The sequence below is a fragment of the Bufo bufo genome, chromosome 6, assembly GCF_905171765.1.
Source record: "Bufo bufo chromosome 6, aBufBuf1.1, whole genome shotgun sequence".
NCBI classification, from domain to species: domain Eukaryota; kingdom Metazoa; phylum Chordata; class Amphibia; order Anura; family Bufonidae; genus Bufo; species Bufo bufo.
Genome location: NC_053394.1, coordinates 407,762,244 through 407,783,528, shown reverse-complemented (window position 1 = coordinate 407,783,528; position 21,285 = coordinate 407,762,244). Strand labels below are relative to the sequence as shown.

The 21,285-nt window shown below is 47.3% G+C and overlaps 3 protein-coding genes across 4 annotated transcripts in view; all 3 read left to right on the top strand.

The window, feature by feature from the left end:
• The first annotated feature begins 8,342 nt into the window (after positions 1 to 8,342).
• LOC121005797 (gastrula zinc finger protein XlCGF66.1-like) overlaps positions 8,343 to 21,285 on the top strand; it is a 131,851-nt gene continuing 118,908 nt past the window's right edge. The window contains exon 1 of the mRNA XM_040438561.1: positions 8,343 to 8,439. The gene's annotated coding sequence lies outside the window, so the exon portion shown is untranslated. The remainder of the gene's footprint in view (positions 8,440 to 21,285) is intronic.
• LOC121004491 (gastrula zinc finger protein XlCGF57.1-like) overlaps positions 15,677 to 21,285 on the top strand; it is a 255,964-nt gene continuing 250,355 nt past the window's right edge. The window contains exon 1 of one of the 2 annotated variants that reach the window (XM_040436749.1): positions 15,677 to 15,778. The gene's annotated coding sequence lies outside the window, so the exon portion shown is untranslated. The remainder of the gene's footprint in view (positions 15,779 to 21,285) is intronic. The other variant, XM_040436748.1, reaches the window with a different exon arrangement.
• Positions 17,244 to 21,285, top strand: part of LOC121005799 (zinc finger protein 271-like) — a 29,510-nt gene continuing 25,468 nt past the window's right edge. The window contains exon 1 of the mRNA XM_040438563.1: positions 17,244 to 17,460. Coding sequence (XP_040294497.1) covers positions 17,244 to 17,460 — 217 coding nt within the window. The remainder of the gene's footprint in view (positions 17,461 to 21,285) is intronic.

Genomic DNA, 21,285 nt, shown 5'->3' with positions numbered 1-21,285 from the left:
AGTCGGGGGGGGGGGGGCACAGCACCCATTTTCTTTATTGACAGAGGTCCATCACATGTAACTTAGCTGAACAGAACAGGTATTTAAATATGCCTAGAAATCAGGTGTGGTTGTACTCATCATATCCTTAGGTCTCTGAGGGGTTATTATACAAAGCTTAAGTCAGCACTAAGAAGGTATATTGTTATTATTATTATTATTTATTATTAAAGCACCATTCATCCCATGGCGCTGTACATATGATAAGGGGTGTACATACATAATACAGACAATTGCACTAAGCATGAACAAGACGAGTTACAGACTGGTACAGAAGGAGAGAGGGCCCTGCCCGCGAGGCTTACAATCTACGAGGTATGGGAGAAGGACACAGTAGGTGCGGGTGATGTTGGTCATGGCGGTATAGAGGCAGCAGGGTCACTGGTTGTAGGCTTGTCTGAAGAGGTGGGTTTTCAGGTTTCTTTTGAAGGATTCCAATGTAGGTGAGAGTCTGATATGTTAGGGTAGAGAGTTTCAGAGTATGGTGGATGCTGAACTGAATTCGCTGGGCAATGGGGAGCCAGTGAAGGGATTGGCAGAGGGAACAGGTAGAGGAGTAACGGGCGGAGAGAGGTGGATTAGTCGGGCAGCAGAGTTTAGGATAGATTTGAGGCCACAGAGGAGGATGTTGCAGTAGTCTAGGCAGGAGATGATGAGGGCATGTACAAACATTTTTGAAGACTCATGGTTGAGGAATGCGTGGATGCGGAAGATATTTTTGAGTTAGAGGCGGCAGGTGGCGGAAAGGGCTTGGATGTGCGGTCTGATGCAGAGAGCAGAATCCAAGGTCACTCCAAGGCAGCGGACTGTGCAGCCATTGACTGTGATAGATAGGTCTGTTGGGTGGTTGAGCAAGATGGGGGAGAGATTATGAATTCTGTTTCATCCATGTTAAGTTTAAAAAAGAAGGAGGATATGGAAGATATGCATTGTGGGACTCTGGATAGTAAGGTGGTGATGTCTGGACCAGCAAGGTAGATTTCTGTGTCATTAGCACACAAATCCTCTGTGCAGGCGGTGCACAGAGGAAACCACAACTGTGTCGGCTGCTCGTAGGCAAACCCTAAAGAACTTATGCAGCACATGCTAAAAATGATTAAAAGCAGAAAAACAAATTTAATAAATTTTAAAAACCAGAGGAACATCCTGAGAAATTTTTTTTATGAGTTTCAAACTAACAGACTATTTCTTACTTATAGCATGACACAGAGAGGAGGGAGTAGCTGACCACCCCATCCCTGTTCTCCAGAACTATGAAAAGCCTATTAGACACTTGGGAACCACTTGACTCCACTACAGTTCTATTGTAGTATGTGGAAGATTTGTTGTCGTGTTGAGCTACAGTGGAACAGTGTCATGTTAAGCCAAACTTCCACTACTAAAAGTCACTATGTGCCTTCTTAGACCTTGTTCAGTATTGTCGCCTCTGGATCCATAGCTTTCAGTACAATGGTCATTGTTTGCATATGAGCAGTTGTAGCTACAGTTAAAATTGTTAAAAAAGCAAACAGAAATTTTTATAGCAAGCCCAAACCAGACACCTGTCCACGGCTAGACTCACCAAATATGAGTTTACGCTTTACACACATACACACACCCTAATCTAGTTATTAAGTGTTGCAATGTTCTGAATCCAGCCACCTTACTACTGGTGGATTCAGAAAAGGGGGAGATCTTGGAGAGAACGGAGAACAAGGTTAATTCCACCCCCTCATTTTTCAAATAGCTAGTGAGGAATGCCAATTTGACATGACACACAAACATGATTGTCAAGCATTGATGGACATGGAAACAAATGGGTAGGCAATTATTACTGATATACCACTCACTAACCCTTCTGTTGAGTATTTTGTAGATGAGTTGAGATCATGGGACAATGACCAAAGAATATTCTTCTCCGGGTATGCTGTAGTCCAAAATGATGAGTCAGTGATACAGATTAAGTTTTGTACAGAAACCAGCATTCGCTTCTGCTGGTCCCGCTATTGAGCCAGCTCCTGGCACAGGTTGAGTATACTCATCTGAGATGAGCCAGCAGGATCCATGGCCTGAGAAAACTCTTATGATCAATGGTTGTGGCAAGTAGCCAGGTGACAGGCAGAGGTCAGATCTGGCAGAGTTCATGCAAACAATCCAAAGATCAGGGTTGGAGGCACGGGATCAATATCCAGGAATCAGGCAGAGGTTGGTATACAGACAGATAGAGATCTATTGCTCAGATAAAGAGGAGAAACAAACAACACAGTTATATACTACGGCTGATGAGTAAACAGATAAACACGCAGAGCAAAAGAAAAAACCATGGCTGTTATTCACACACAGAAAACAGGTGTCCAGGCACACAGGACAATAGTGGCCATGAAATACCATTGTAACACTTACAAATTGTGAACCCCTGTTAAGACACAATGGGGGTCATTTACTACCAAGAAAGATGTCTATAATAGGCATATTTATGGTGCACATTGTGCTGCAAAGGTTATTTACGCCACAATCTGTGACTTTTCCCACTCACGCCAGGTCTAAAAAAGCGGGTGTGGCGTGGTTGGGGAAGGGTCGGCAGGCCCGTCTCATTCATTAGTTCCTATGCAAGTTTTAGGGGTAGAAAATAGTCTAATTGTAAGCCAGCAAGGAAGCTGGATTACATCTAGACTGACACTGGATACGACGAAGTTATGTAGAGGCCAGTGCCTCTTCATAACTTTGGCGGATCCACCGCTAGCTATAGAGGTTATTAAAGGGATTCTATCACTTCGTTTTAGCCTATAGTGATGCGGACATGCATGGCTAGATCGCCGCTAGCATGTCCACAATATACTTGTCCCATAGGGGCCCAAGGGGAAATCTCCTCCTTGCTCACAGTTAGATCGCCGTAATCTCGCAATGCGCGAGCTCGTGCATCGCGAGATTACAGCGCTGTCTAACTGTGAGCAAGGAGGAGATTCGGAGGACGCAGGCGGTGCTGGGCTCCTTCACAGGGGGAGCTGGGCTCCAAGAAGGTTAGTACAGCCCCTTGGGCTCCTTACCAGGCTCATTTACATATCTATAAAATCATTTTTTTAAACACAATAAAAGGACACAGCTCTATGGGACAAGTATATTGCGGACATGCTAACCGCGATCTAGCCGTGCATGTCCGCATCACTATAGGCTAAAACGAGGTGACAGAATCCCTTTAAGACCGATGTCTAAAACGCCAGTCTTAATAAATGACCCCCAAAGTTTTCTGGTACACCATGAAGTCTCATGACATGAGTAGCTAGCTTATCAACAAAGGTTAAGTCAGACAAGGGTATGAAATGTGCCACTGTTATGAACCTGACTTTAATGACCCAGATGGTATACCATCTACTCGACTTGCACAACTCAGTAATAAAGTCCATGGATATGTGCATCCAGGGTCTTTTGCAGGTGGGAAAAGATGTGAATTGACCAAAGGAGAGGGACCAAGATGTTTTATTGCAGGCATAGATGGCACAATCTCCAATAAAACTCTCCATATTTTTCTTTCTAGCTGGCCACCAAACAGATCAAGACTAGGTCTTAAACATCTTAGTGATACCCGCATGACCAGCCAACTTGCCACCATAACACTCCCAAACAAAAGTTGAACGGTTTTCTCTGGAGGTGCCTGAGATTGAGGAGATTGATCAGCAGGAGTCCAACACCCTGCGTCCCCTCTAATCAATTGTTCAGGTGTAGATTCTGTAAGAGGGTACCTGGAATCATCGTGGATGGAAGGTATGTGTCACCGAGGATCCTGGCCTCTGTGAAGTAAGAGCCGGTATTTTTTATGTCACAGCAGCTATTGCTAATTGACATCTTGAAATTTAGCATGGCTGTCATAGCTGATCCGGGACGGCTCTTACTGGGAGTAGTCAAAGTGCTGGGTGGGTGACTACTCCCCATGTCCCAGGCCGGGTTTTGCCAGGCATAAAAACCAGCCAGCACTACCAGGTGTTGATTCACCTCCCTCTGACAGTGATGCTCAGTAGTCTGGGTGCTGTGAACTGAGGGCTGTGCTGGGATTTGAGGTTTGAGTCAGGCTGGAGGACTCGGGCCCCTCTAAAGGAGAACAGGCCGCCTATGGACTTGATGAGGCTGAACTGCTAAGGAGCCGGGACCCAGGAGAAAAGGTGACTTTTATTGTTTATGGACTTTCCTTGTGTGTGAACAAAAACCAAGCCACCTGCGTTTTGTGAAACACCTTATCTGCATTTTGTTATACACCAAGGTGTGAATAAACACCGCTGTCTGATTCAAGAACTGTGTACTTTGCCTCCATACTGCATCCGCTAGTCCTAACTACCAGAGCGAATCCCCACAGTCCGTAGCCCTAAGTCATCATTGAAAATGCACAGCACCATCAATGGGGAACTTGTTAATACAGCACTGTTGAAGAATGGGAGCAGTGATGCAGTGACTAGCATTCTGAATTCCGGCGAAGGAGCTACACTTTAACAACATGGAAATCCCTGTTACTCATAAGATCGCAGAAGATACAGCAATTCCCCTATTGTTCTTATAATTGGGGCCGGAAAAAAAAACTATTACATTTGTTCACATCCATCAATGTGTACATTGCTCAAAAGAATGAAGGGTACTCTTAAATCACACATCGGATCTGAATGAACAAAATATTCAGGTTGAAAAACTGACATAAATTTGTGAAGAATAGATTAACTGAGAGCTGGAGTCCATATCAGCCTGAAAGTCAAAGTAAAAAACTCAATATCACAGGCAGATCCATATTGCGTACATTTCATTATGGCAACTTATCCTGTCACTGTCAGTAGTGTGTATGAACCCTGTGTGCCTTTATTCACTCCTGACAACATCTGTGCATGCTCATCATGAGAAAAAGAGTGGCGTCCTTGGTGATCTCTTCACAGACCTGATTAGGGCATCAGTGGGCTTGAGAACATTCTGTGGTGCTACTTGGTGGCATTGGGTGCTCTGATACAGAATGTCCCAAAATCTTTCAATTGGATTCAGGTTTGAGGAACGTGAGGGCCAGCCTTCATAATCCAAAACTGTCTACAAATTCTGGCCACATCAGGCCAGCATTGTAGGAACCCAGGGCTTGAGGCATCAGCAGAAGGTCTTACAATGGTCCTACAAGCAGTCAGGGTACTATTGGCAATCACATGGAGGTTGTGGAACCCTCCAAGGACATGCCTAGCCAGATCATCACTGACCCACTGCCAAACCAGTAGTGCTGGATGATTTTGCAGCCAACATGATGTTCCTCACTGAGTCTCCAGTCTATTTTCCATCTGTCACATGTGCTCAGTGTGAACCTGCCCTCATTTGTGAAGAGAATGGGGTGCCAGTGGTACAGGTCCCACTACAGGACATCAGGCCCTCATGGGTAGAGATCTGATATATAGGATAGGTCATCAATATGGGAAAAGCAGAAAGCCCTTTCAATGCAGGCAGATGCTTACAAGGTAGTAACAGAAGAAGCAATGTCTTGTTCTGAACAAGCGGTCCAAAAATTCTCCCTTTTTTGGGAGCAGCAGTACAATGTTGAACCTCACGGACAAAGCAGGAGATCTAAAGCGGCAGGAGTAAGTGATACAACAACAGTACAGTACGGAACCCGATGGACAAGAGACGTAGCAGTAGTAATCTTAGGGGAAGTAACTGCTGCAGCAGTATAGTACGGTACATGATGAGCATATTATGAAGTCAGCAGTGGCATCATTGGGCCGATGATCAAAATCCACTGTCAGCAATGGCAGATCTATTCACTGGAATCAGCCAGAGGTGTATGAAAATCCTCCGATCCTTGCCTCATTCATTTGTACAAATGTAATGTTTTCAACACATATCAAGGACAATGTTGTGCGTTTTCTGTGTGCCAACACCACCTGCCATGCCTAATAACCCTCTCTCATACCTCCCAACTTTTGAAAAGCACAAATAATAAGTATCCCCTTAATGCCCCTACATAGTAATAATTCCCCCTTTGTGCCAGCACACAGTAGTAATGTCCACATTGTGCCCCCTTCACAGTAGTTATGCCCAGGTATGTGCCTCCTTCACAGTTGCTATGCCCAGATATATGCCCCCTTCACAGTAGTTATGCCCAGGTATGTGCCCCCTTCACAGTAGCCATGCCCAGGTATGTGCCGCATTCACAGTATTAGAATACACATTGTGCCAACTCGCAGTAGTTATACCCAGGTATGTGCTCCTTCACATTTGCTTTGCCCAGATGTGCCCCCTCACAGTAGTTATGCCCAGATATGTGCCCCCTCACAGTAGTTATGCTCAGATATGTGCCCTCTCACAGTAGTTATGCCCAGATATGTGCCCCCTCACAGTAGTTATGCTCAGATTTGTGCCCCCTCACAGAAGTTATGCCCAGATATGTGCTCTCTTCACAGTTGCTATGCCAAGATATGTGCCCCCCTTACAGTTATATATGGCGCTTCACAGTAGTTATTCCAGATATGTGGCCCCTGACAGTAGTTATGCCTCCGGTATGTGCCCCCTCACAGTAATTATGCCCAGATATGTGCTCCCTTCACAGTTGCTATGACCAGATACATGCCTGCTTCACAGTAGTTATTCCAGATTTGTGCCCCCTCACAGTAGTTATGCCCCAGGCATGTGCCTCCTTCACAGATGCTATGCCCAGATGTGCCCCCTCACTGTAGTTAAGCCCAGATATGTGCCAGCTTCACAGTAGTTATGCCCTGTATGTGCCCCCTTACAGTAGTTATTCCAGATATATGATATCTGCCCCCTCACAGTAGTTATTTCAGATATGTGGCCTCTCACAATAGTTATACCCCCTCACAGTAGTTATGCCCAGATATGTGCTCCCTTCACAGTTGCTATGACCAGATATATGCCCGCTTCACAGTAGTTATTCCAGATTTGTGCCCCCTCAAAGTAGTTATGCCCCAGACATGTGCCCCCTTCACAGATGCTATGCCCAGGTTTGGCCGCTTACTGTAGTTATGGCCCATGTAAGTCCCATGTAAATAACATCACTCCCTCTCCCAGCCACCTCCAATGTACAGTCCCATGTAAATACCATCACTTTCTATCTACAGCCTCCTCCAATGTACAGTCCTATGTAAATTACATCACTCCCTCTCTCCCGCCCCCTCCAACATACAATCCCATGTAAGTAGTATCATTCCCTCCATCCAGCTGCCTCCAATATAAAGTCCCATGTAAATAACATTACTCCCTTCCCTTTAAACCTACAGTGCTAGGTAAGTAACATTACTCCCTCCTTCCAAGCGGAGAACTACAAGAGAACTACAACCCCCAGCATATGCCAGGCTATCAGCCTTTTAGATTGACTCCTTCTCTGCACTGCTAGGTTCCGCTTCCTCATCCACTGATCACGTGGCTGTGATGTCATCGCAGGTCCTTCAACTCCTGAGCACTGCCTGCTGACATCATCACAGGGTTGAGAATTGAGCTTCAGATCCTTTAAGGATTCCGTTTAAGGATCCATTCACACGTCTGTGGTGTATTACGGATCCGCAATACACCCGGCCGGCACCCCCCATAGAACTGCCTATTTTTGTCCGCAGATGCAAACAAGAATAGGACACGTTCTATTTTTTGCGGAGCCGCGGCCTGGAAGTTCGGGGCCACACTCCGGAAATGCGGATGCGGACATCACATAGTGTGCTCTCCGCATCCCGTTCTGCCCCATTGAGAATAAATGGGTCCGCATCCGTCCCGAATATATTGCGGAACGGATGCGGACCCATTTGCGGACGTCTGAATGGAGCCTAATGCTGTACGGAGATCGGTCTCTGTACAGCATTAAAACGTATGGCTTCTGATGAGGTGAAATGAGTTATAACTTCAGCATTTGATTATTAAACAGAGAAACCATTTTCAAACAGGTATCCAAAATCGGCTTCAGTACTGACTGGTACCTCGGTTCCAAGGACAACTTCGGATCCAAGTTTTAAAATGGTTTTCCAGCTGAAAAATCAAATTCAGAAGTTTTTCAACTCATTGGATACATTTTAATGCTGTACAAAGATGGATTTCCATACAGCATTAAACTGCAGTTTTTAGCGAAGCGACTTCGGATCTAGGATCCAAAGCTTCCTTCACTCATCACTAACTACAAGCTCCGACAGAATGTGTCTGCCAGAGTTTCCTATACACATTTGGTCATGTGACCATTGAGGAGAATGTGACCAGTGACGTCACAAACCTCCTTCTAACAACTCCATTCCAGCTTCTACCCTCCCACACATGATCACATGGTCGTGACATCATGAAAGGTCCTTTAGCCCACTATCACCCAATCAGAGTTCCCCTTCAGTCTTCCCCCCCCAGCAACCTATCAGCAGTGACCTGCAGGGGGCGGCATCAGGAGTGAGAGGACAGAGCAGGACACTGGAGGCTCCTGTGGTAAGTGGACGAGGACTCGTGTGGGTTGTGGATATTGTCAGTGTACATGTATCCGTTTATTTCACTCACTTATAGAGCGCTGACATATTCCGTAGCACTGTACAGACATTACTAATGCTTATCATACTGATAGACATCCATCCAGGCATTGTCCTTGGCTGAATTTGAACCTAGGACCCCAGCATTGCAAAGCACGAGTGTACACTATGTGCCACGGGGAGCAGTATTTGTCCGGCAGAAGCAGAGCGAATCATTGTCGGATCCCATTATAGTGGATGGAAAAGCGGCGGTGACCGGCCATGCCATATACGGTGACTCTGGCCGTCTGTTCCTCTGCCGGAGATGTGAATGCAGGGATCTCAAGTCTCCCGGAGGTTCAGGGAGTCTCCCGCTATTAGATAGCGGCTCCCTGACACCCGCATGTGAGACAATACATCCTGGAAAGGTTCACTGATAGCAGAGCAGAGAGATGAGAGAAGTGACAGGACACAGTTTAGATTACAGGTTGAATTAACCCTTTAGGGTCAAAGTGGCTTCTCAAGGAGATCTATATGTTAAAGGCCTCCCTTCTTCTGTCTCATTCAGTAGCTGTAGAACTATTGAGAGAGATGGATTTTTTTAAAATACATTTACACATTTAAGGCTACTTTCACACTTGCGTTCGGGGCTCCGCTTGTGAGCTCCGTTTAAAGGCTCTCACAAGCGGCCCCGAACGGATCCGTACAGCCCCAATGCATTCTGAGTGGACGCGGATCCGCTCAGAATGCATCAGTTTGGCCTCCATTCCGCTCAGCAGGCGGACACCCGAACGCAGCTTGCAGCGTTTTGGTGTCCGCCTGGCCGTGCGGAGCCAAACGAATCCGTCCAGACTTACAATGCAAGTCAATGGGGACGGATCCGTTTGACGTTGACACAATATGGTGCAATTGCAAACGGATCCGTCCCCCATTGACTTTCAATGTGAAGTCAGGAGTCCCTATTAATATACCATCAGATCGGAGTTTTCTCCAATCCGATGGTATATTTTAACTTGAAGCGTCCCCATCACCATGGGAACGCCTCTATGTTAGAATATACCATCGGATTTGAGTTACATCGTGAAACTCAGATCCGACAGTATATTCTAACACAGAGGCATTCCCATGGTGATGGGGACGCTTCAAGTTAGAATATACTAAGAACTGTGTACATAACTGCCCCCTGCTGCCCCCCCCCTCCTGTATTTAACTCATTGGTGGCCAGTGCGGCCCCCCTCCCTCTATATATTTATTGGTGGCCAGTGCGGATTCCCAGTATTGTGACCAGTGCGGCCTCCCCTCTTCCCCCCCCTAATTAAAATCACCCCCCCCCCATCATTGGTGGCAGCGGAGAGTACCGATCGGAGTCCTAGTTTAAATCGCTGGGGCTCCGATCGGTTACCATGGCAGCCAAGACGCTATTGCAGTCTTGGCTGCCATGGTTACTTAGCAATAAATAGAAGCATTATACTTACCTGCGAGCTGCGCTGTCTGTGACCGGCCGGGCGCTCCTCCTACTGGTAAGTGACAGGTCTGTGCTATAGGCAATGCGCCGCACAGACCTTTCACTTACCAGTAGGAGGAGCTCCCGGCCGGACACAGACATCGCAGCTCGCAGGTAAGTATAATGCTTCTATTTATTGCTAAGTAACCATGGCAGCCAAGACTGCAATAGCGTCTTGGCTGCCATGGTAACCGATCGGAGCCCCAGCTATTAAACTGGGACTCCGATCGGAACTCTCCGCTGCCACCAATGATGGGGGTGATTTTAATTAGGGGGAGAGGGGAGGCCGCACTGGTCACAATACTGGGAATCCGCACTGGCCACCAATGAATATAGAGGGAGGGGGGCCGCACTGGTCATATTTAATACTGGGAATCCGCACTGGCCACCAATGAATATAGAGGGAGGGGGGCCGCACTGGTTACAATTAATACTGGGGAGGGAGGGGGGGCCGCACTGGCCACCAATGAATATAGAGGGAGGGGGGCCGCACTGGTCACATTTAATACAGGGGAGGGAGGGGGTCTGCCCCCTCCTGCCTGGCAGCACCTGAACTCTTACAGGGGGCTATGATTTGCACAATAATTGTGCTGATCACAGCCCCCTGTAAGAGATCGGGTGCTGTCAGGCAGCAGGGGGCAGTCATGTACACAGTTCTTTTAGTATATTCTAACTTGAAGCGTCCCCATCACCATGGGAACGCTTCTGTGTTTAGAATATACTGTCGGATCTGAGTTTTCCCGAAGTGAAAAATCAGATCTGAAATAAACAGTTATGCAGACGGATCCGTTCTGAACGGATGCAAGCGTTTGCATTATAGGAGCGGATCCGTCTGTGCAGACACCAGACGGATCCGCTCCGAACGCAAGTGTGAAAGTAGCCTTACCCTCCATTTTAATTATATTATTTACCCCAGTGTTAAATTCACACCCCCTGGATGCTTGTTTTTTCCCCCTACAGTAGGGTAGATAATTACACACAGGGTTTTTAAGAATAAACTTCCTGACTCAGACCAAGAGCCGACTCAGCGAGTCAGCAAGTGAATCGAAGCACGTGCGCACAGTGCAAGAAGAAGCCGATGCCAGCAGTCCGCAACGGCGCATCAGGCTGAGCCTGTGCGCGGGATCTCAAAGCGGGAGGGGGGGAGGGAGGGAGAGGCGGCACTAAGGAGTAGAAGGCGGCGCTGGGCACGAAAGGCGATGCGTGCGGCCGGGCACCATGCATCCACAGACCCCCCCTGCTTGGGCACCTTAATTCAATGATTGACAGGTTAGTAAAACCTGTTTTTCCGCAGAATAAAGCCACAAATAGCTTCTATAAGACCACCTTAGAAATCAGAATGACACCCTGGACATGAGCAGATGTTTATAGGTGGGGACAGAACCCCTCTAATCATATACAGGGTGATGAGCCCCGTCCTCCACACCATAGAGCAAAGTGTGCAGATACTGCATATGTCTGGAAAATGTAATAAAAAGTTTGTGAAAGGAAAAAAAAAGAAAACCTCCCTGAAATGAGTTTTTGCAGGTTGGGATGTCTGTGAATGCAACCTAAGAAAATCATTCAGAGATCTTTTTACAAGTTTGCTCCACGTTTTTAAGGCCGTTCCTGGTAGTAAATTATGTACTGAGCTCCGCAGCGCGTAGCATCTTCTCTCGCTCACCATTATCTTTATATGTCAGAATTACTGAACTATCCGCCGTTCTAAAACGTAACTTCTAAATGGTTATAAATGTAACGCTCTATGATCCTTGGCAGATAAGCCTCAGACACTGACTACGTGTTGTGTGGTCAGGGAGAGGATGGTTGTGTGTATGTAGTGTCTCTCAGGATTTTCTGGCCACCCCAGGGAGACATCTACCATCGACCATCAGTATAGTAGGTTGATGTCACGGCTATGTCTCGGTCCCGGTGTAGTTTGCTGTGACATGTCTGCCGTGCATGCAGTTGCCTGGGGCAATGTGTTGTTTCTGCATGTGTGTGCACTGCTCCTGTTTCCTGGCCTCTCCCTAGTCTGGTGGTTATGGGGTTAAGGTGTGGATCTGGGTGTGGTCTCATAGCTCTACTTATCCTGTTGCTGTGAGCTTCAGTGGTATTCCAGCCTTGGTTGGTGCTGGAGCCTTGCTCCTGTCCTGGATATTCCCATCCGTCCAGTGTGAGGGCCACCTAGTTTGACATCAATGTCTTCCCTATGTTTCTATGTATTCTAAACTACCTTCCCTTGTATATGTTTGGTGTGGGTTTATGTTCAGGGTCTGTTGTATGTCTAGTCGTTGTTCCATGTCTGGACTGTCATTGGTGTGTATTGTCCTGCTTGGACATTTCCCTGTCTGTCTGTGCCTTCGGTGAGAGGGCTCCTGGGTTCCACGGAGGGGGAACTACAAGCCAGTGAGCAGCTCTGCCTGGTGCCGTCATGTATCCGGTTCACATGGGGTCCAGGTAGTTATTGGTGTTGGTGTTCCATCCTGTTGCTGCAGCAGGTAAGTGCTTGTTGTTCCGGTGCAAAGTTGTTTCACTGGGTTCTTACCTGCCAATCGAGTTGCTTTTCACTGTCTTCCCCTCTCCTTGCAGCTAGGCCAGTGGGAGACTTCTGGTTCATCCTTCTTGTGGAGGAACCGGTCGTCTCTGGTCCTGACTCTATTCCAGGGATCTTTAGGGTTGGTAGGGCCCGAGGTTCCTGTGTATGAGCCCTCCTACCATCTGGGTTCGCTCATACGGTTAGGAGTCAGGGAGAGGTTTAGGGATGCATTAGGATGTTCCCTGCTCACATTCCCCGGTGTCCTGGCCTAGTCTCTGTTCCCGTTTACCTACGGTGTTTGGTGGGGCGTTTCCCCCCCCCCCCCCACCGTGACAGTCGATTCCTGTCTATAACTAAGGCAGTCTTGGGTGCAACTGGACAACTGAAGTTATTGCTGATTAAACTAGGTTGTAAATACGGAGTCCCTAGTCCTATGAAATATGCAGTATTAAAGGGGTTGTCCCATCTCAGACATTGGGGGCATATCGCCACGATATGCCCCCTAGTCTATTACAGCCAGTATCCATGTTTTGCGTATCTGCAATTTCATGTTGTGTGCATGAGCCCTAATGGTCAAACAGAGTGCTTCACTGAACGGACACGGAATTAAAATACGTTTGTGTGCATGAGACCTTACTCTGAGAATCATAAATCAATTTTCAGAGCTCTATCCAATGCTCTACAGTATTCAGGCTGGTCATACACATTAGTCTTTAGGTTAGATTTGGTCACAATCAAGTGTATGGGGCCTCTCAACTTCCCCCAATGAGCGGAGATAATGGTTGAGCATGTTGGATTTCAATTGCATGATAGGGAGACAAGACGATGAATCTATTAGTGGTTTTCTCCCCTCTCCCATTCCCTATGTGTGCGTGCTGAGCGAATAGATAGCTGTATGGTAAAGCTTTAGACAAACTGCACACCATGAAACAATGGGGCTGATTTACTAATCTTGTCTAATATTTACGCCATGTAAACTTAACTCCCCTTTATATGGGCCGACACAGCAGGCAATTATGTCCCCATTCCCATTTATTTCTGAGAAGCACAATCTGCTGCCCAGAAATGATGATATGGTGATCACATCGGCAATGCTTTCATCCAACAAAAAAGCATTTGCTTGTTCTTTGGGTGATCGGTAGTCAATTATCAGGAAGGAGTATTCTTAGGAAAGCTCCTTCCCGATAATTGCCTCGATCATTAACCCATGTAAAGGGACACAATGGGGACTGAGAAGACCAGCAAGAGAATGGAGAATGGATATTATATATATTTTATTTTTCAAAGCAATTTTCAAATGAAAATGAACCCCAGTGGGCAGCCGGGAACTGGAGAGTGAAGTTTGAATCGGGGCAATTACGGTAGGATTGAAATAGGTTAAAACAGAAAATGAAACACTTTTAAAATTAGGAGAGAAATTAAAGATCCTTTTACACTGCCTGATATTCGGGCAGTGTAAAGGTGACGCTGATTACTCAATTAATGATTACTTAATTAATGAGCGAAGCGCTCGTTCATATAGTAATAAGAACCTTTGTGCGGTCACCTTAATCATCGTTTGCCGGCAGCAGATCATTTAAACCGTCTACCGACAAACAAGGATTCTGTATGGCATTAGTGATCATTCCTCCCCATACTGTGCAGTGGATCACTACATGGAAATGCAGCTTTCTCCTCCACTGACAAGCAGGTGATTGTCGAGAAGGAACACTTCCTTCCCAACAATTGCTTATTACATCGGGCCATGTCAAGGGGCCTAAAGGCCCTATTACACAGGCAGATTATTGTTAAGATGATCGCAAACGAGCGTTCGTAGGAACGCTTGTTAGCAATGATCTGGCAGTGTAATACTGCTTACCAGATGAACGAGCAAACGTTTGTTCATCGGGATATTTTAACATATTAGAAGAACCTGGTTTGCCGGAGCAGATCGTGCTGTGTAATAGGCACTCTGCTACCGGCAAACAAGGAGACAGTATAGGGACAAGCGATGCATTAGCGATCGCCTGTCCCTATACTGAGGAGGAGATTGCTGCATGTAATAGCAGTTATCTTCTCCTCTAGCGAGCAGGCAATTATGCTTGTTATACGAATGCTTGTTAGCGATAATCTTAGATATTATCTGTAGGTGTAATATTAAGCATCTTGCATGTAGGTAATTTGGATTATAATTTTTCTTTGTGTCCTAAATAAAGTTATCAGATTTTATTCCCGAGTGCTGGATTTTTTCCACTTCGTACGGTCATTGCCTGTGTTACCCTAGATTGACTACAGTGGTCATGTGAAGGCAGGACATGCTTTGACACTTCATAGACCTCAAATAAGGAGCAACTGCTTTGACAAGCTATTCAACTCATATTCAAACAATAGCCATACAATAGAGAACACAACATCTACACTTTATTATCTCCTTGTATTTTACATGGGATTTTGTAGGATTTTACATCGTCTCATCTTCTTTCCGTTCAGGTTCTTACAATATAGGATCCGCTCAGTGGATATCTTCTATATAAGACCCTTCTGATTGACCCGTCAAGGATGGATAGGGACAGGGACAAGATGGCGGAGAGGATAATAAATCTCACCCTAGAGATCCTCTTCCAGCTTACTGGAGAGGTGAGAGGTTCTGATGATGTCACATTACATCATCTTATCTATGTTACTAACAGATGGACATGACTGGAGAGGTGAGGGACTCTGGAGATGTATGGAGTGATATTTATTACTGTGTCTCTCCATAACCAGGACTACACAGTAGTGAAGAAGACCTCTAGTGAGCGCTGTCAGGACCCTGTGTCTGAAGGATGGGGAAGAACCCTGAGCCCAATCATGGGGCCTCCACCTCACCCCCTGATACATGAGGAAATCAATAGAGAGAAGATCCTAGAACTCACCAACAAGATGATTGAGCTGCTGACTGGAGAGGTGACACTGCTGGGAATGCTGGGATAATATACAGAAATGTTATGAAGGGATCTGGGTGATGACTGTATCATTGTGTTGTCAGGTTCCTATAAGGTGTCAGGACGTCACCATCTATTTCTCCATGGAGGAGTGGGAGTATTTAGAAGGACACAAAGATCTGTACAAGGACGTCATGATGGAGGATCACCGGCCTCCAGGTAATAGACATGACTAAATGCACACGTCCTCTCATTATCTGTATGTAAGGAATGAATTCAGTCACTGGATGTGTTTCCTACAGTGAAGAAAGAGAGAAGAACATCGAAGAGATGTCCCAGTCCTCTTCTTCCACAGGATGGTTCAGAAGAACATTACAATGTCCCACAGGATGATCAGGTAGATGGATATAAGATCTCATGAAATGTCCCCTATGATCTGTAGAAGGCTGTGAAGATCTTGTCTTCAGTCTTGTTTTATCCACCAGTAGTATACTGTATGTATTATCCTTGTATAATGATAAAGGTGTAGATCGCAGGATCACAGCTGATCATTTATATTACACTGGCACTTCAACAGCACACTCTGTCCCTGTAATGGTTCCCAAGCAATTACAGACTTCCTCCTCCATTCACTAGCATGTTTGCAGTGGCAACACTTTGGCTTATTTGTGCAGCACCCCTCAAGCACCCTAGATCCTATAGAGCAGGGCTGGCCAACCTGCGGCCCTCCAGCTGTTGTAAAACTACAATTCCCACCATGCCATGCTGTAGACTGATAGCTGTAGGCTGTCTGGGCATGCTGGGAGTTGTAGTTTTGCAACAGCTGGACAGCTTCAGGTTGGCCAGCCCTGCTCTAGAGTCTCTTGCTCTGGCTCACTGACAGTCTCAGGGAACCACTCCGACTTGTTGCTCTTCTTTTGAGTATGGCCCACTGGTGTACTTACTAGTGGCTTTGCTAAGGCCTGCTTCCCCTACAAACTCTGATCGATCTCTTCAGGCATCCCATGCGGTCTGCCCGCACACAGATACTGGTAACAAACTCTTACTTTTTATTGCTTCACCTGGCTTCACCTAGCCAGCGTTCTTGTGCATCCCCTAGTACTACAGTGGTCACCATCATATCAATGTTGGCATGGGTCTCCCTTGACTCTCAGCACATTCACCTGAGATCCCGGCAGGTTCTGGTGCTGCCACCATGTACAGTGGTCACACCAAACTTTTGCAGGATCTCACAGGTGCACACACCATGTGGAGCAGCATAAAGTACATGACATAACAACAACTACTTAGAGTTAGGCTATTTTCACACTTGCGGCAGTGTGATCGGGCAAGCAGTTCCGTCGTCAGAACTGCCTGCCAGATCCGCCGATCTGGATGTGACTGAAAGCATTTGTGAGACGCATCCGAATGCGGATCCATCTCACAAGTGCATTGCAAGAACGGATCCGTCTCTCCACTTGACATGCGGACAGACGGATCCGTCTTGTATCTCTTTTTCACATTTTTACCGGTCTGCGCAGACCAGAAGGACGGATCCGGTAATTTGAACTAATACATTCCTATGGGGAAAAATGCCGGATCCGGCAATCAGGCAAATTTTTTTCTCCAGAGATAAAACCGTAGCATGCTGCGGTTTTATATTTTGCCTGATCAGTCAAAATGACTGAACTGAAGACGTCCTGATGCATCCTGATCGGATTACTCTCCATTCAGAATGCATGGGGATAAACCTGATCAGTTCTTTTCCAGTATAGAGCCCCTGTGATGGAACTCTATGCCGGAAAAGAAAAACGCTAGTGTGAAAGTACCCTAAGAAACACAATTTATATACAGATCAACCCCCTTACAGTCTGCTGGTTGCAATGAGGAATCAACAGGTTGGATTTATACAGGAGACCTGCAGATATTTGGGTCCGATAAACCTTCCACACGACTTCTCCAACCATCTGATGACTTCTACAATGTTTCTTTCACAGCTTGTGAATCCGGGTGAAGATCTGAACAATATTAATCCTACAGAGACATATGTGAGGGGTGATGAGCAGAGTACAGAGGACATTCCTACAGATAACCGCCCAGGTGAGTAGTGACCACTAAGTAACGCAGAGAAGACTCACAGATTCTACTTCACTTTATACAATTTTATGTTGATTTCTTTAAATTCTGTGTCCGTTTTTTTTAGCTAAAATACAAATTACCGTATTTATCGCCCTATAAGACGCACCTAGGTTTTTGAAGAGGAAAATAATAAAAAAAAATATTTTTAACCAATAGGTGTGCTTTTGGTGGGTTTTGAACTAATTGTGGTCTGTGGATGGCACACTGTTATGGGGGATCTGTGGATGGCGAACTGTTATGGGGGATCTGTGGGTGACGCACTGTTATGGGGGATCTGTGGGTGACTCACTGTTATAGGGGATGTGTGGGTGACGCACTGTTATGGGGGATCTGTGGGTGACGCACTGTTATGGGGGATCTGTGGGTGACGCACTGTTATGGGGGATCTGTGGGTGACGCACTGTTATGGGGGATCTGTGGGTGACGCACTGTTATGGGGGATCTGTGGGTGACGCACTGTTATGGGGGATCTGTGGGTGACGCACTGTTATGGGAGATCTGTGGGTGACGCACTGTTATGGGGGATCTGTGGGTGACGCACTGTTATGGGGGATCTGTGGGTGACGCACTGTTATGGGGGATCTGTGGGTGACGCACTGTTATGGGGGATCTGTGGGTGACGCACTGTTATGGGAGATCTGTGGGTGACGCACTGTTATGGGGGATCTGTGGGTGACGCACTGTTATGGGGGATCTGTGGGTGACACATTGTTATGGGGGATCTGCGGGTGACGCACTGTTATGGGGGATCTGCGGGTGACGCACTGTTATGGGGGATCTGTGGGTGACGCACTGTTATTGGGGATCTGTGGGTGACGCACTGTTATGGGGGATCTGTGGGTGACGCACTGTTATGGGGGATCTGTGGGTGACGCACTGTTATGGGGGATCTGTGGGTGACGCACTGTTATGGGGGATCTGTGGGTGACGCACTGTTATGGGGGATCTGTGGGTGACGCACTGTTATGGGGGATCTGTGGGTGACGCACTGTTATGGGAGATCTGTGGGTGACGCACTGTTATGGGAGATCTGTGGGTGACGCACTGTTATGGGGGATCTGTGGGTGACACATATATAGCATCTTATGCTATGTGTCATCCACAGATCCCCTCCATCAGGGGAGGGCTGGCAGCCTTTGTCCTGGGGGGCAAATCCAGTCGAGTGGCCCATTTTTAGCCCCGCCCATTATTAAAAGCCCCTCCTACATATAATAGGCCACTCCCAACACACACTGTACAGCTGACATGCTATAGTTGAGGCCTGTCTACACATCATACGGAGAGGGGAGGGTCTGTCCTGGCTGCACTGCCTGCTTCACATTATACAATAGACAGCCGGCTACAGCCGGGAAGCTCCTCCGCTCTCCTCCCTCCCCTGATCCTGCTCAAGGCCTGTGGTTCCCCCCCCCAACATCTGCCACCCGCCCGTGGCCTGCTGCCCCCTTTCGTCGTCCTCACCCAGCTCTGAATCCTCCTTCTGCAAATGGCATCTCCTCTCCTACATAGCGCCCCCTACCTCTTACATTCAGTGATGTCACCTTTGTAGTAGACGTTCTCTTTCCTCATCTTCTCCATTCAGACCAGACCGCCATGATGATTTTTCTGCCATCTCCCGTCTCTGCAGAGATTGAGAAACAGACATTAGTTTCCTGCCACCCCCAATACTATACTGCAGAAACAGTCCCCCTGGAAATACTACTACCACACAGATAGTGCCCCAATACTGTACCTGCTGTGCCCCCAATACTATACTGCAGAAACAGTACCCCTGGGAATACTACTACCACACAGATAGTGCCCCAATACTGTACCCGCTGTGCCCCCAATACTATACTGCAGAAACAGTACCCCTGGGAATACTACTACCACACAGATAGTGCCCCAATACTGTACCTGCTGTGCCCCCAATACTATACTACAGAAACAGTACCCCTGGGAATACTACTACCACACAGATAGTGCCCCCTTAAACAATTATTGACACACAGTGCTCTAAAAAATAACTGCGCCCAGACACTAATAGTATAAAGATAATGTCCCCCAAAAATAATTGTGCTAAGCTGATACTGTGGCAGGGTGCCCCCCAAAGTAACAGTGCTCCCCAAAATACCACCAATAGAAATAATTCTCTGCCAGAGCACACTTAGTAGTCAAAACGCCCCTATAGTGCCCTAGTAATCATGTTCCTCATAGCCCCCCAGTAGTAGTAAAGCTCCCCATAATACCCCCTAGTAGTATTAATTTTCCCTATAATATGACAGTACATGAAATACCCCCGCTTAGTGCCCGCAGTTGAGCTAATGTCCCCATAATGTATGCCAGTATAAAATACCCCTATATAGTGCCCCAGTAAATGCCCTCATACTGCTCCTCTCCCCCTTCCCCATAGTGTCCCCCATAATATGCCAGTAAAAAAATGCCCCTTAGTGCCCCCAGCAGATGCCCTTATAGTGCTCCTCTCCCCCACAATGTGCCAGTAAAAAAATGCCCCTTCTTAGTGCCACCATATGCCCCAATAGTGCTCCACTCCCCCATAGTGCCCCCAAATAATGCCCCATAGTGCTGCTCTCCCCTATAGTGCCTCCCATAATGTGCCAGTAAAAAATGCCCCCTTAGTGCCACCAAATGCCATAGTGCCGCCCATAATGTTCCAATACAAAAGGCCCATTTAGAGCCCACACTTCCCCATAGTGCCCCCAAATAATGCCCCTATAGTAACACCAGATGCCCCATAGTGCTGCTCTCCCCTATAGTGCCCCCCAGAATGTGCCAATAATTAAAAAAAAAATCCCCTTTAGAGCCCCCAGATACCCCCATAGTGCTCCTCTCCCCCATGGTGCCCCCCCATAATGTGCCAGTAAGAAATCCCCCTATAGTGCCAGCCCCCCCTATAGTGCAAGCCCCCCCTATAGTGCCAGATTCTCCCCCATAGTGCCAGATCCCCCCCCATAGTGCCAGCAAAGAAGAAAAAAACCAAAACAATAATACTTACCTCCATCAGCAGCGATGCAAGCCTCTTCCGGCCTGTGTCCCTGCTGTGTGCTGCCCGGCTCAGGCGTCGCGATGATAATGACGTCATCGCGCTGCCTGAGCCGGCCTCTGATAGGCTGCAGGCATTAGTGCCTGCGGCCTATCAGAAGAACAGGGGAGGGACACGCCTCTCCCTCCCCTGCCCCACAGCACACAGCACGGCCGCATTTACATCCAGGGCCGCGCCACCTGTGGTAATCGGTGGTGCGGCCCTGAAGAATAAAAAATACAAATAATTTTTTTTTAAAGACGGGTGGCCGTTTATTTAGGGCGGCCTGGGGGGCAATTGCCTCCCTGCCCCCCGGCCCAGCCCGCCCCTGCCCTCCATACCAGTGTCCCTGTAGTGAATGACCCTCAATACAAGGGGTGGGGGTCGCATCTGCTTTTATAATGACAGCGTGGCCCGTGCAGTGACTGTATTCTACTACACGGGCCCCGCTCACTGTATAATCGTATCTGTATTCTGTAATAGTTAATTGTGTATATAATGTAATCGCATAATCAGCGCTACTTACAACTACAAGCGCTCGGTAGGTAGCAGAGAGGAGGGAGGAGGCAGGCCGGGAGGACGGGCGCTGGCAGCGTGAGTCACTACGTCATGCGCCCACGCTGCCTGCTTCATTCATAAAGTGGGCGGCGCAGGCGCGTGACATAGTGAGTGACGCGCCGCCCGTCCTCCCAGCCTGCCTCCTCCCTCCTCTCTGCTACCTACCGAGCGCTTGTAGTTGTAAGTAGCGCTGATTATGCGATTACATT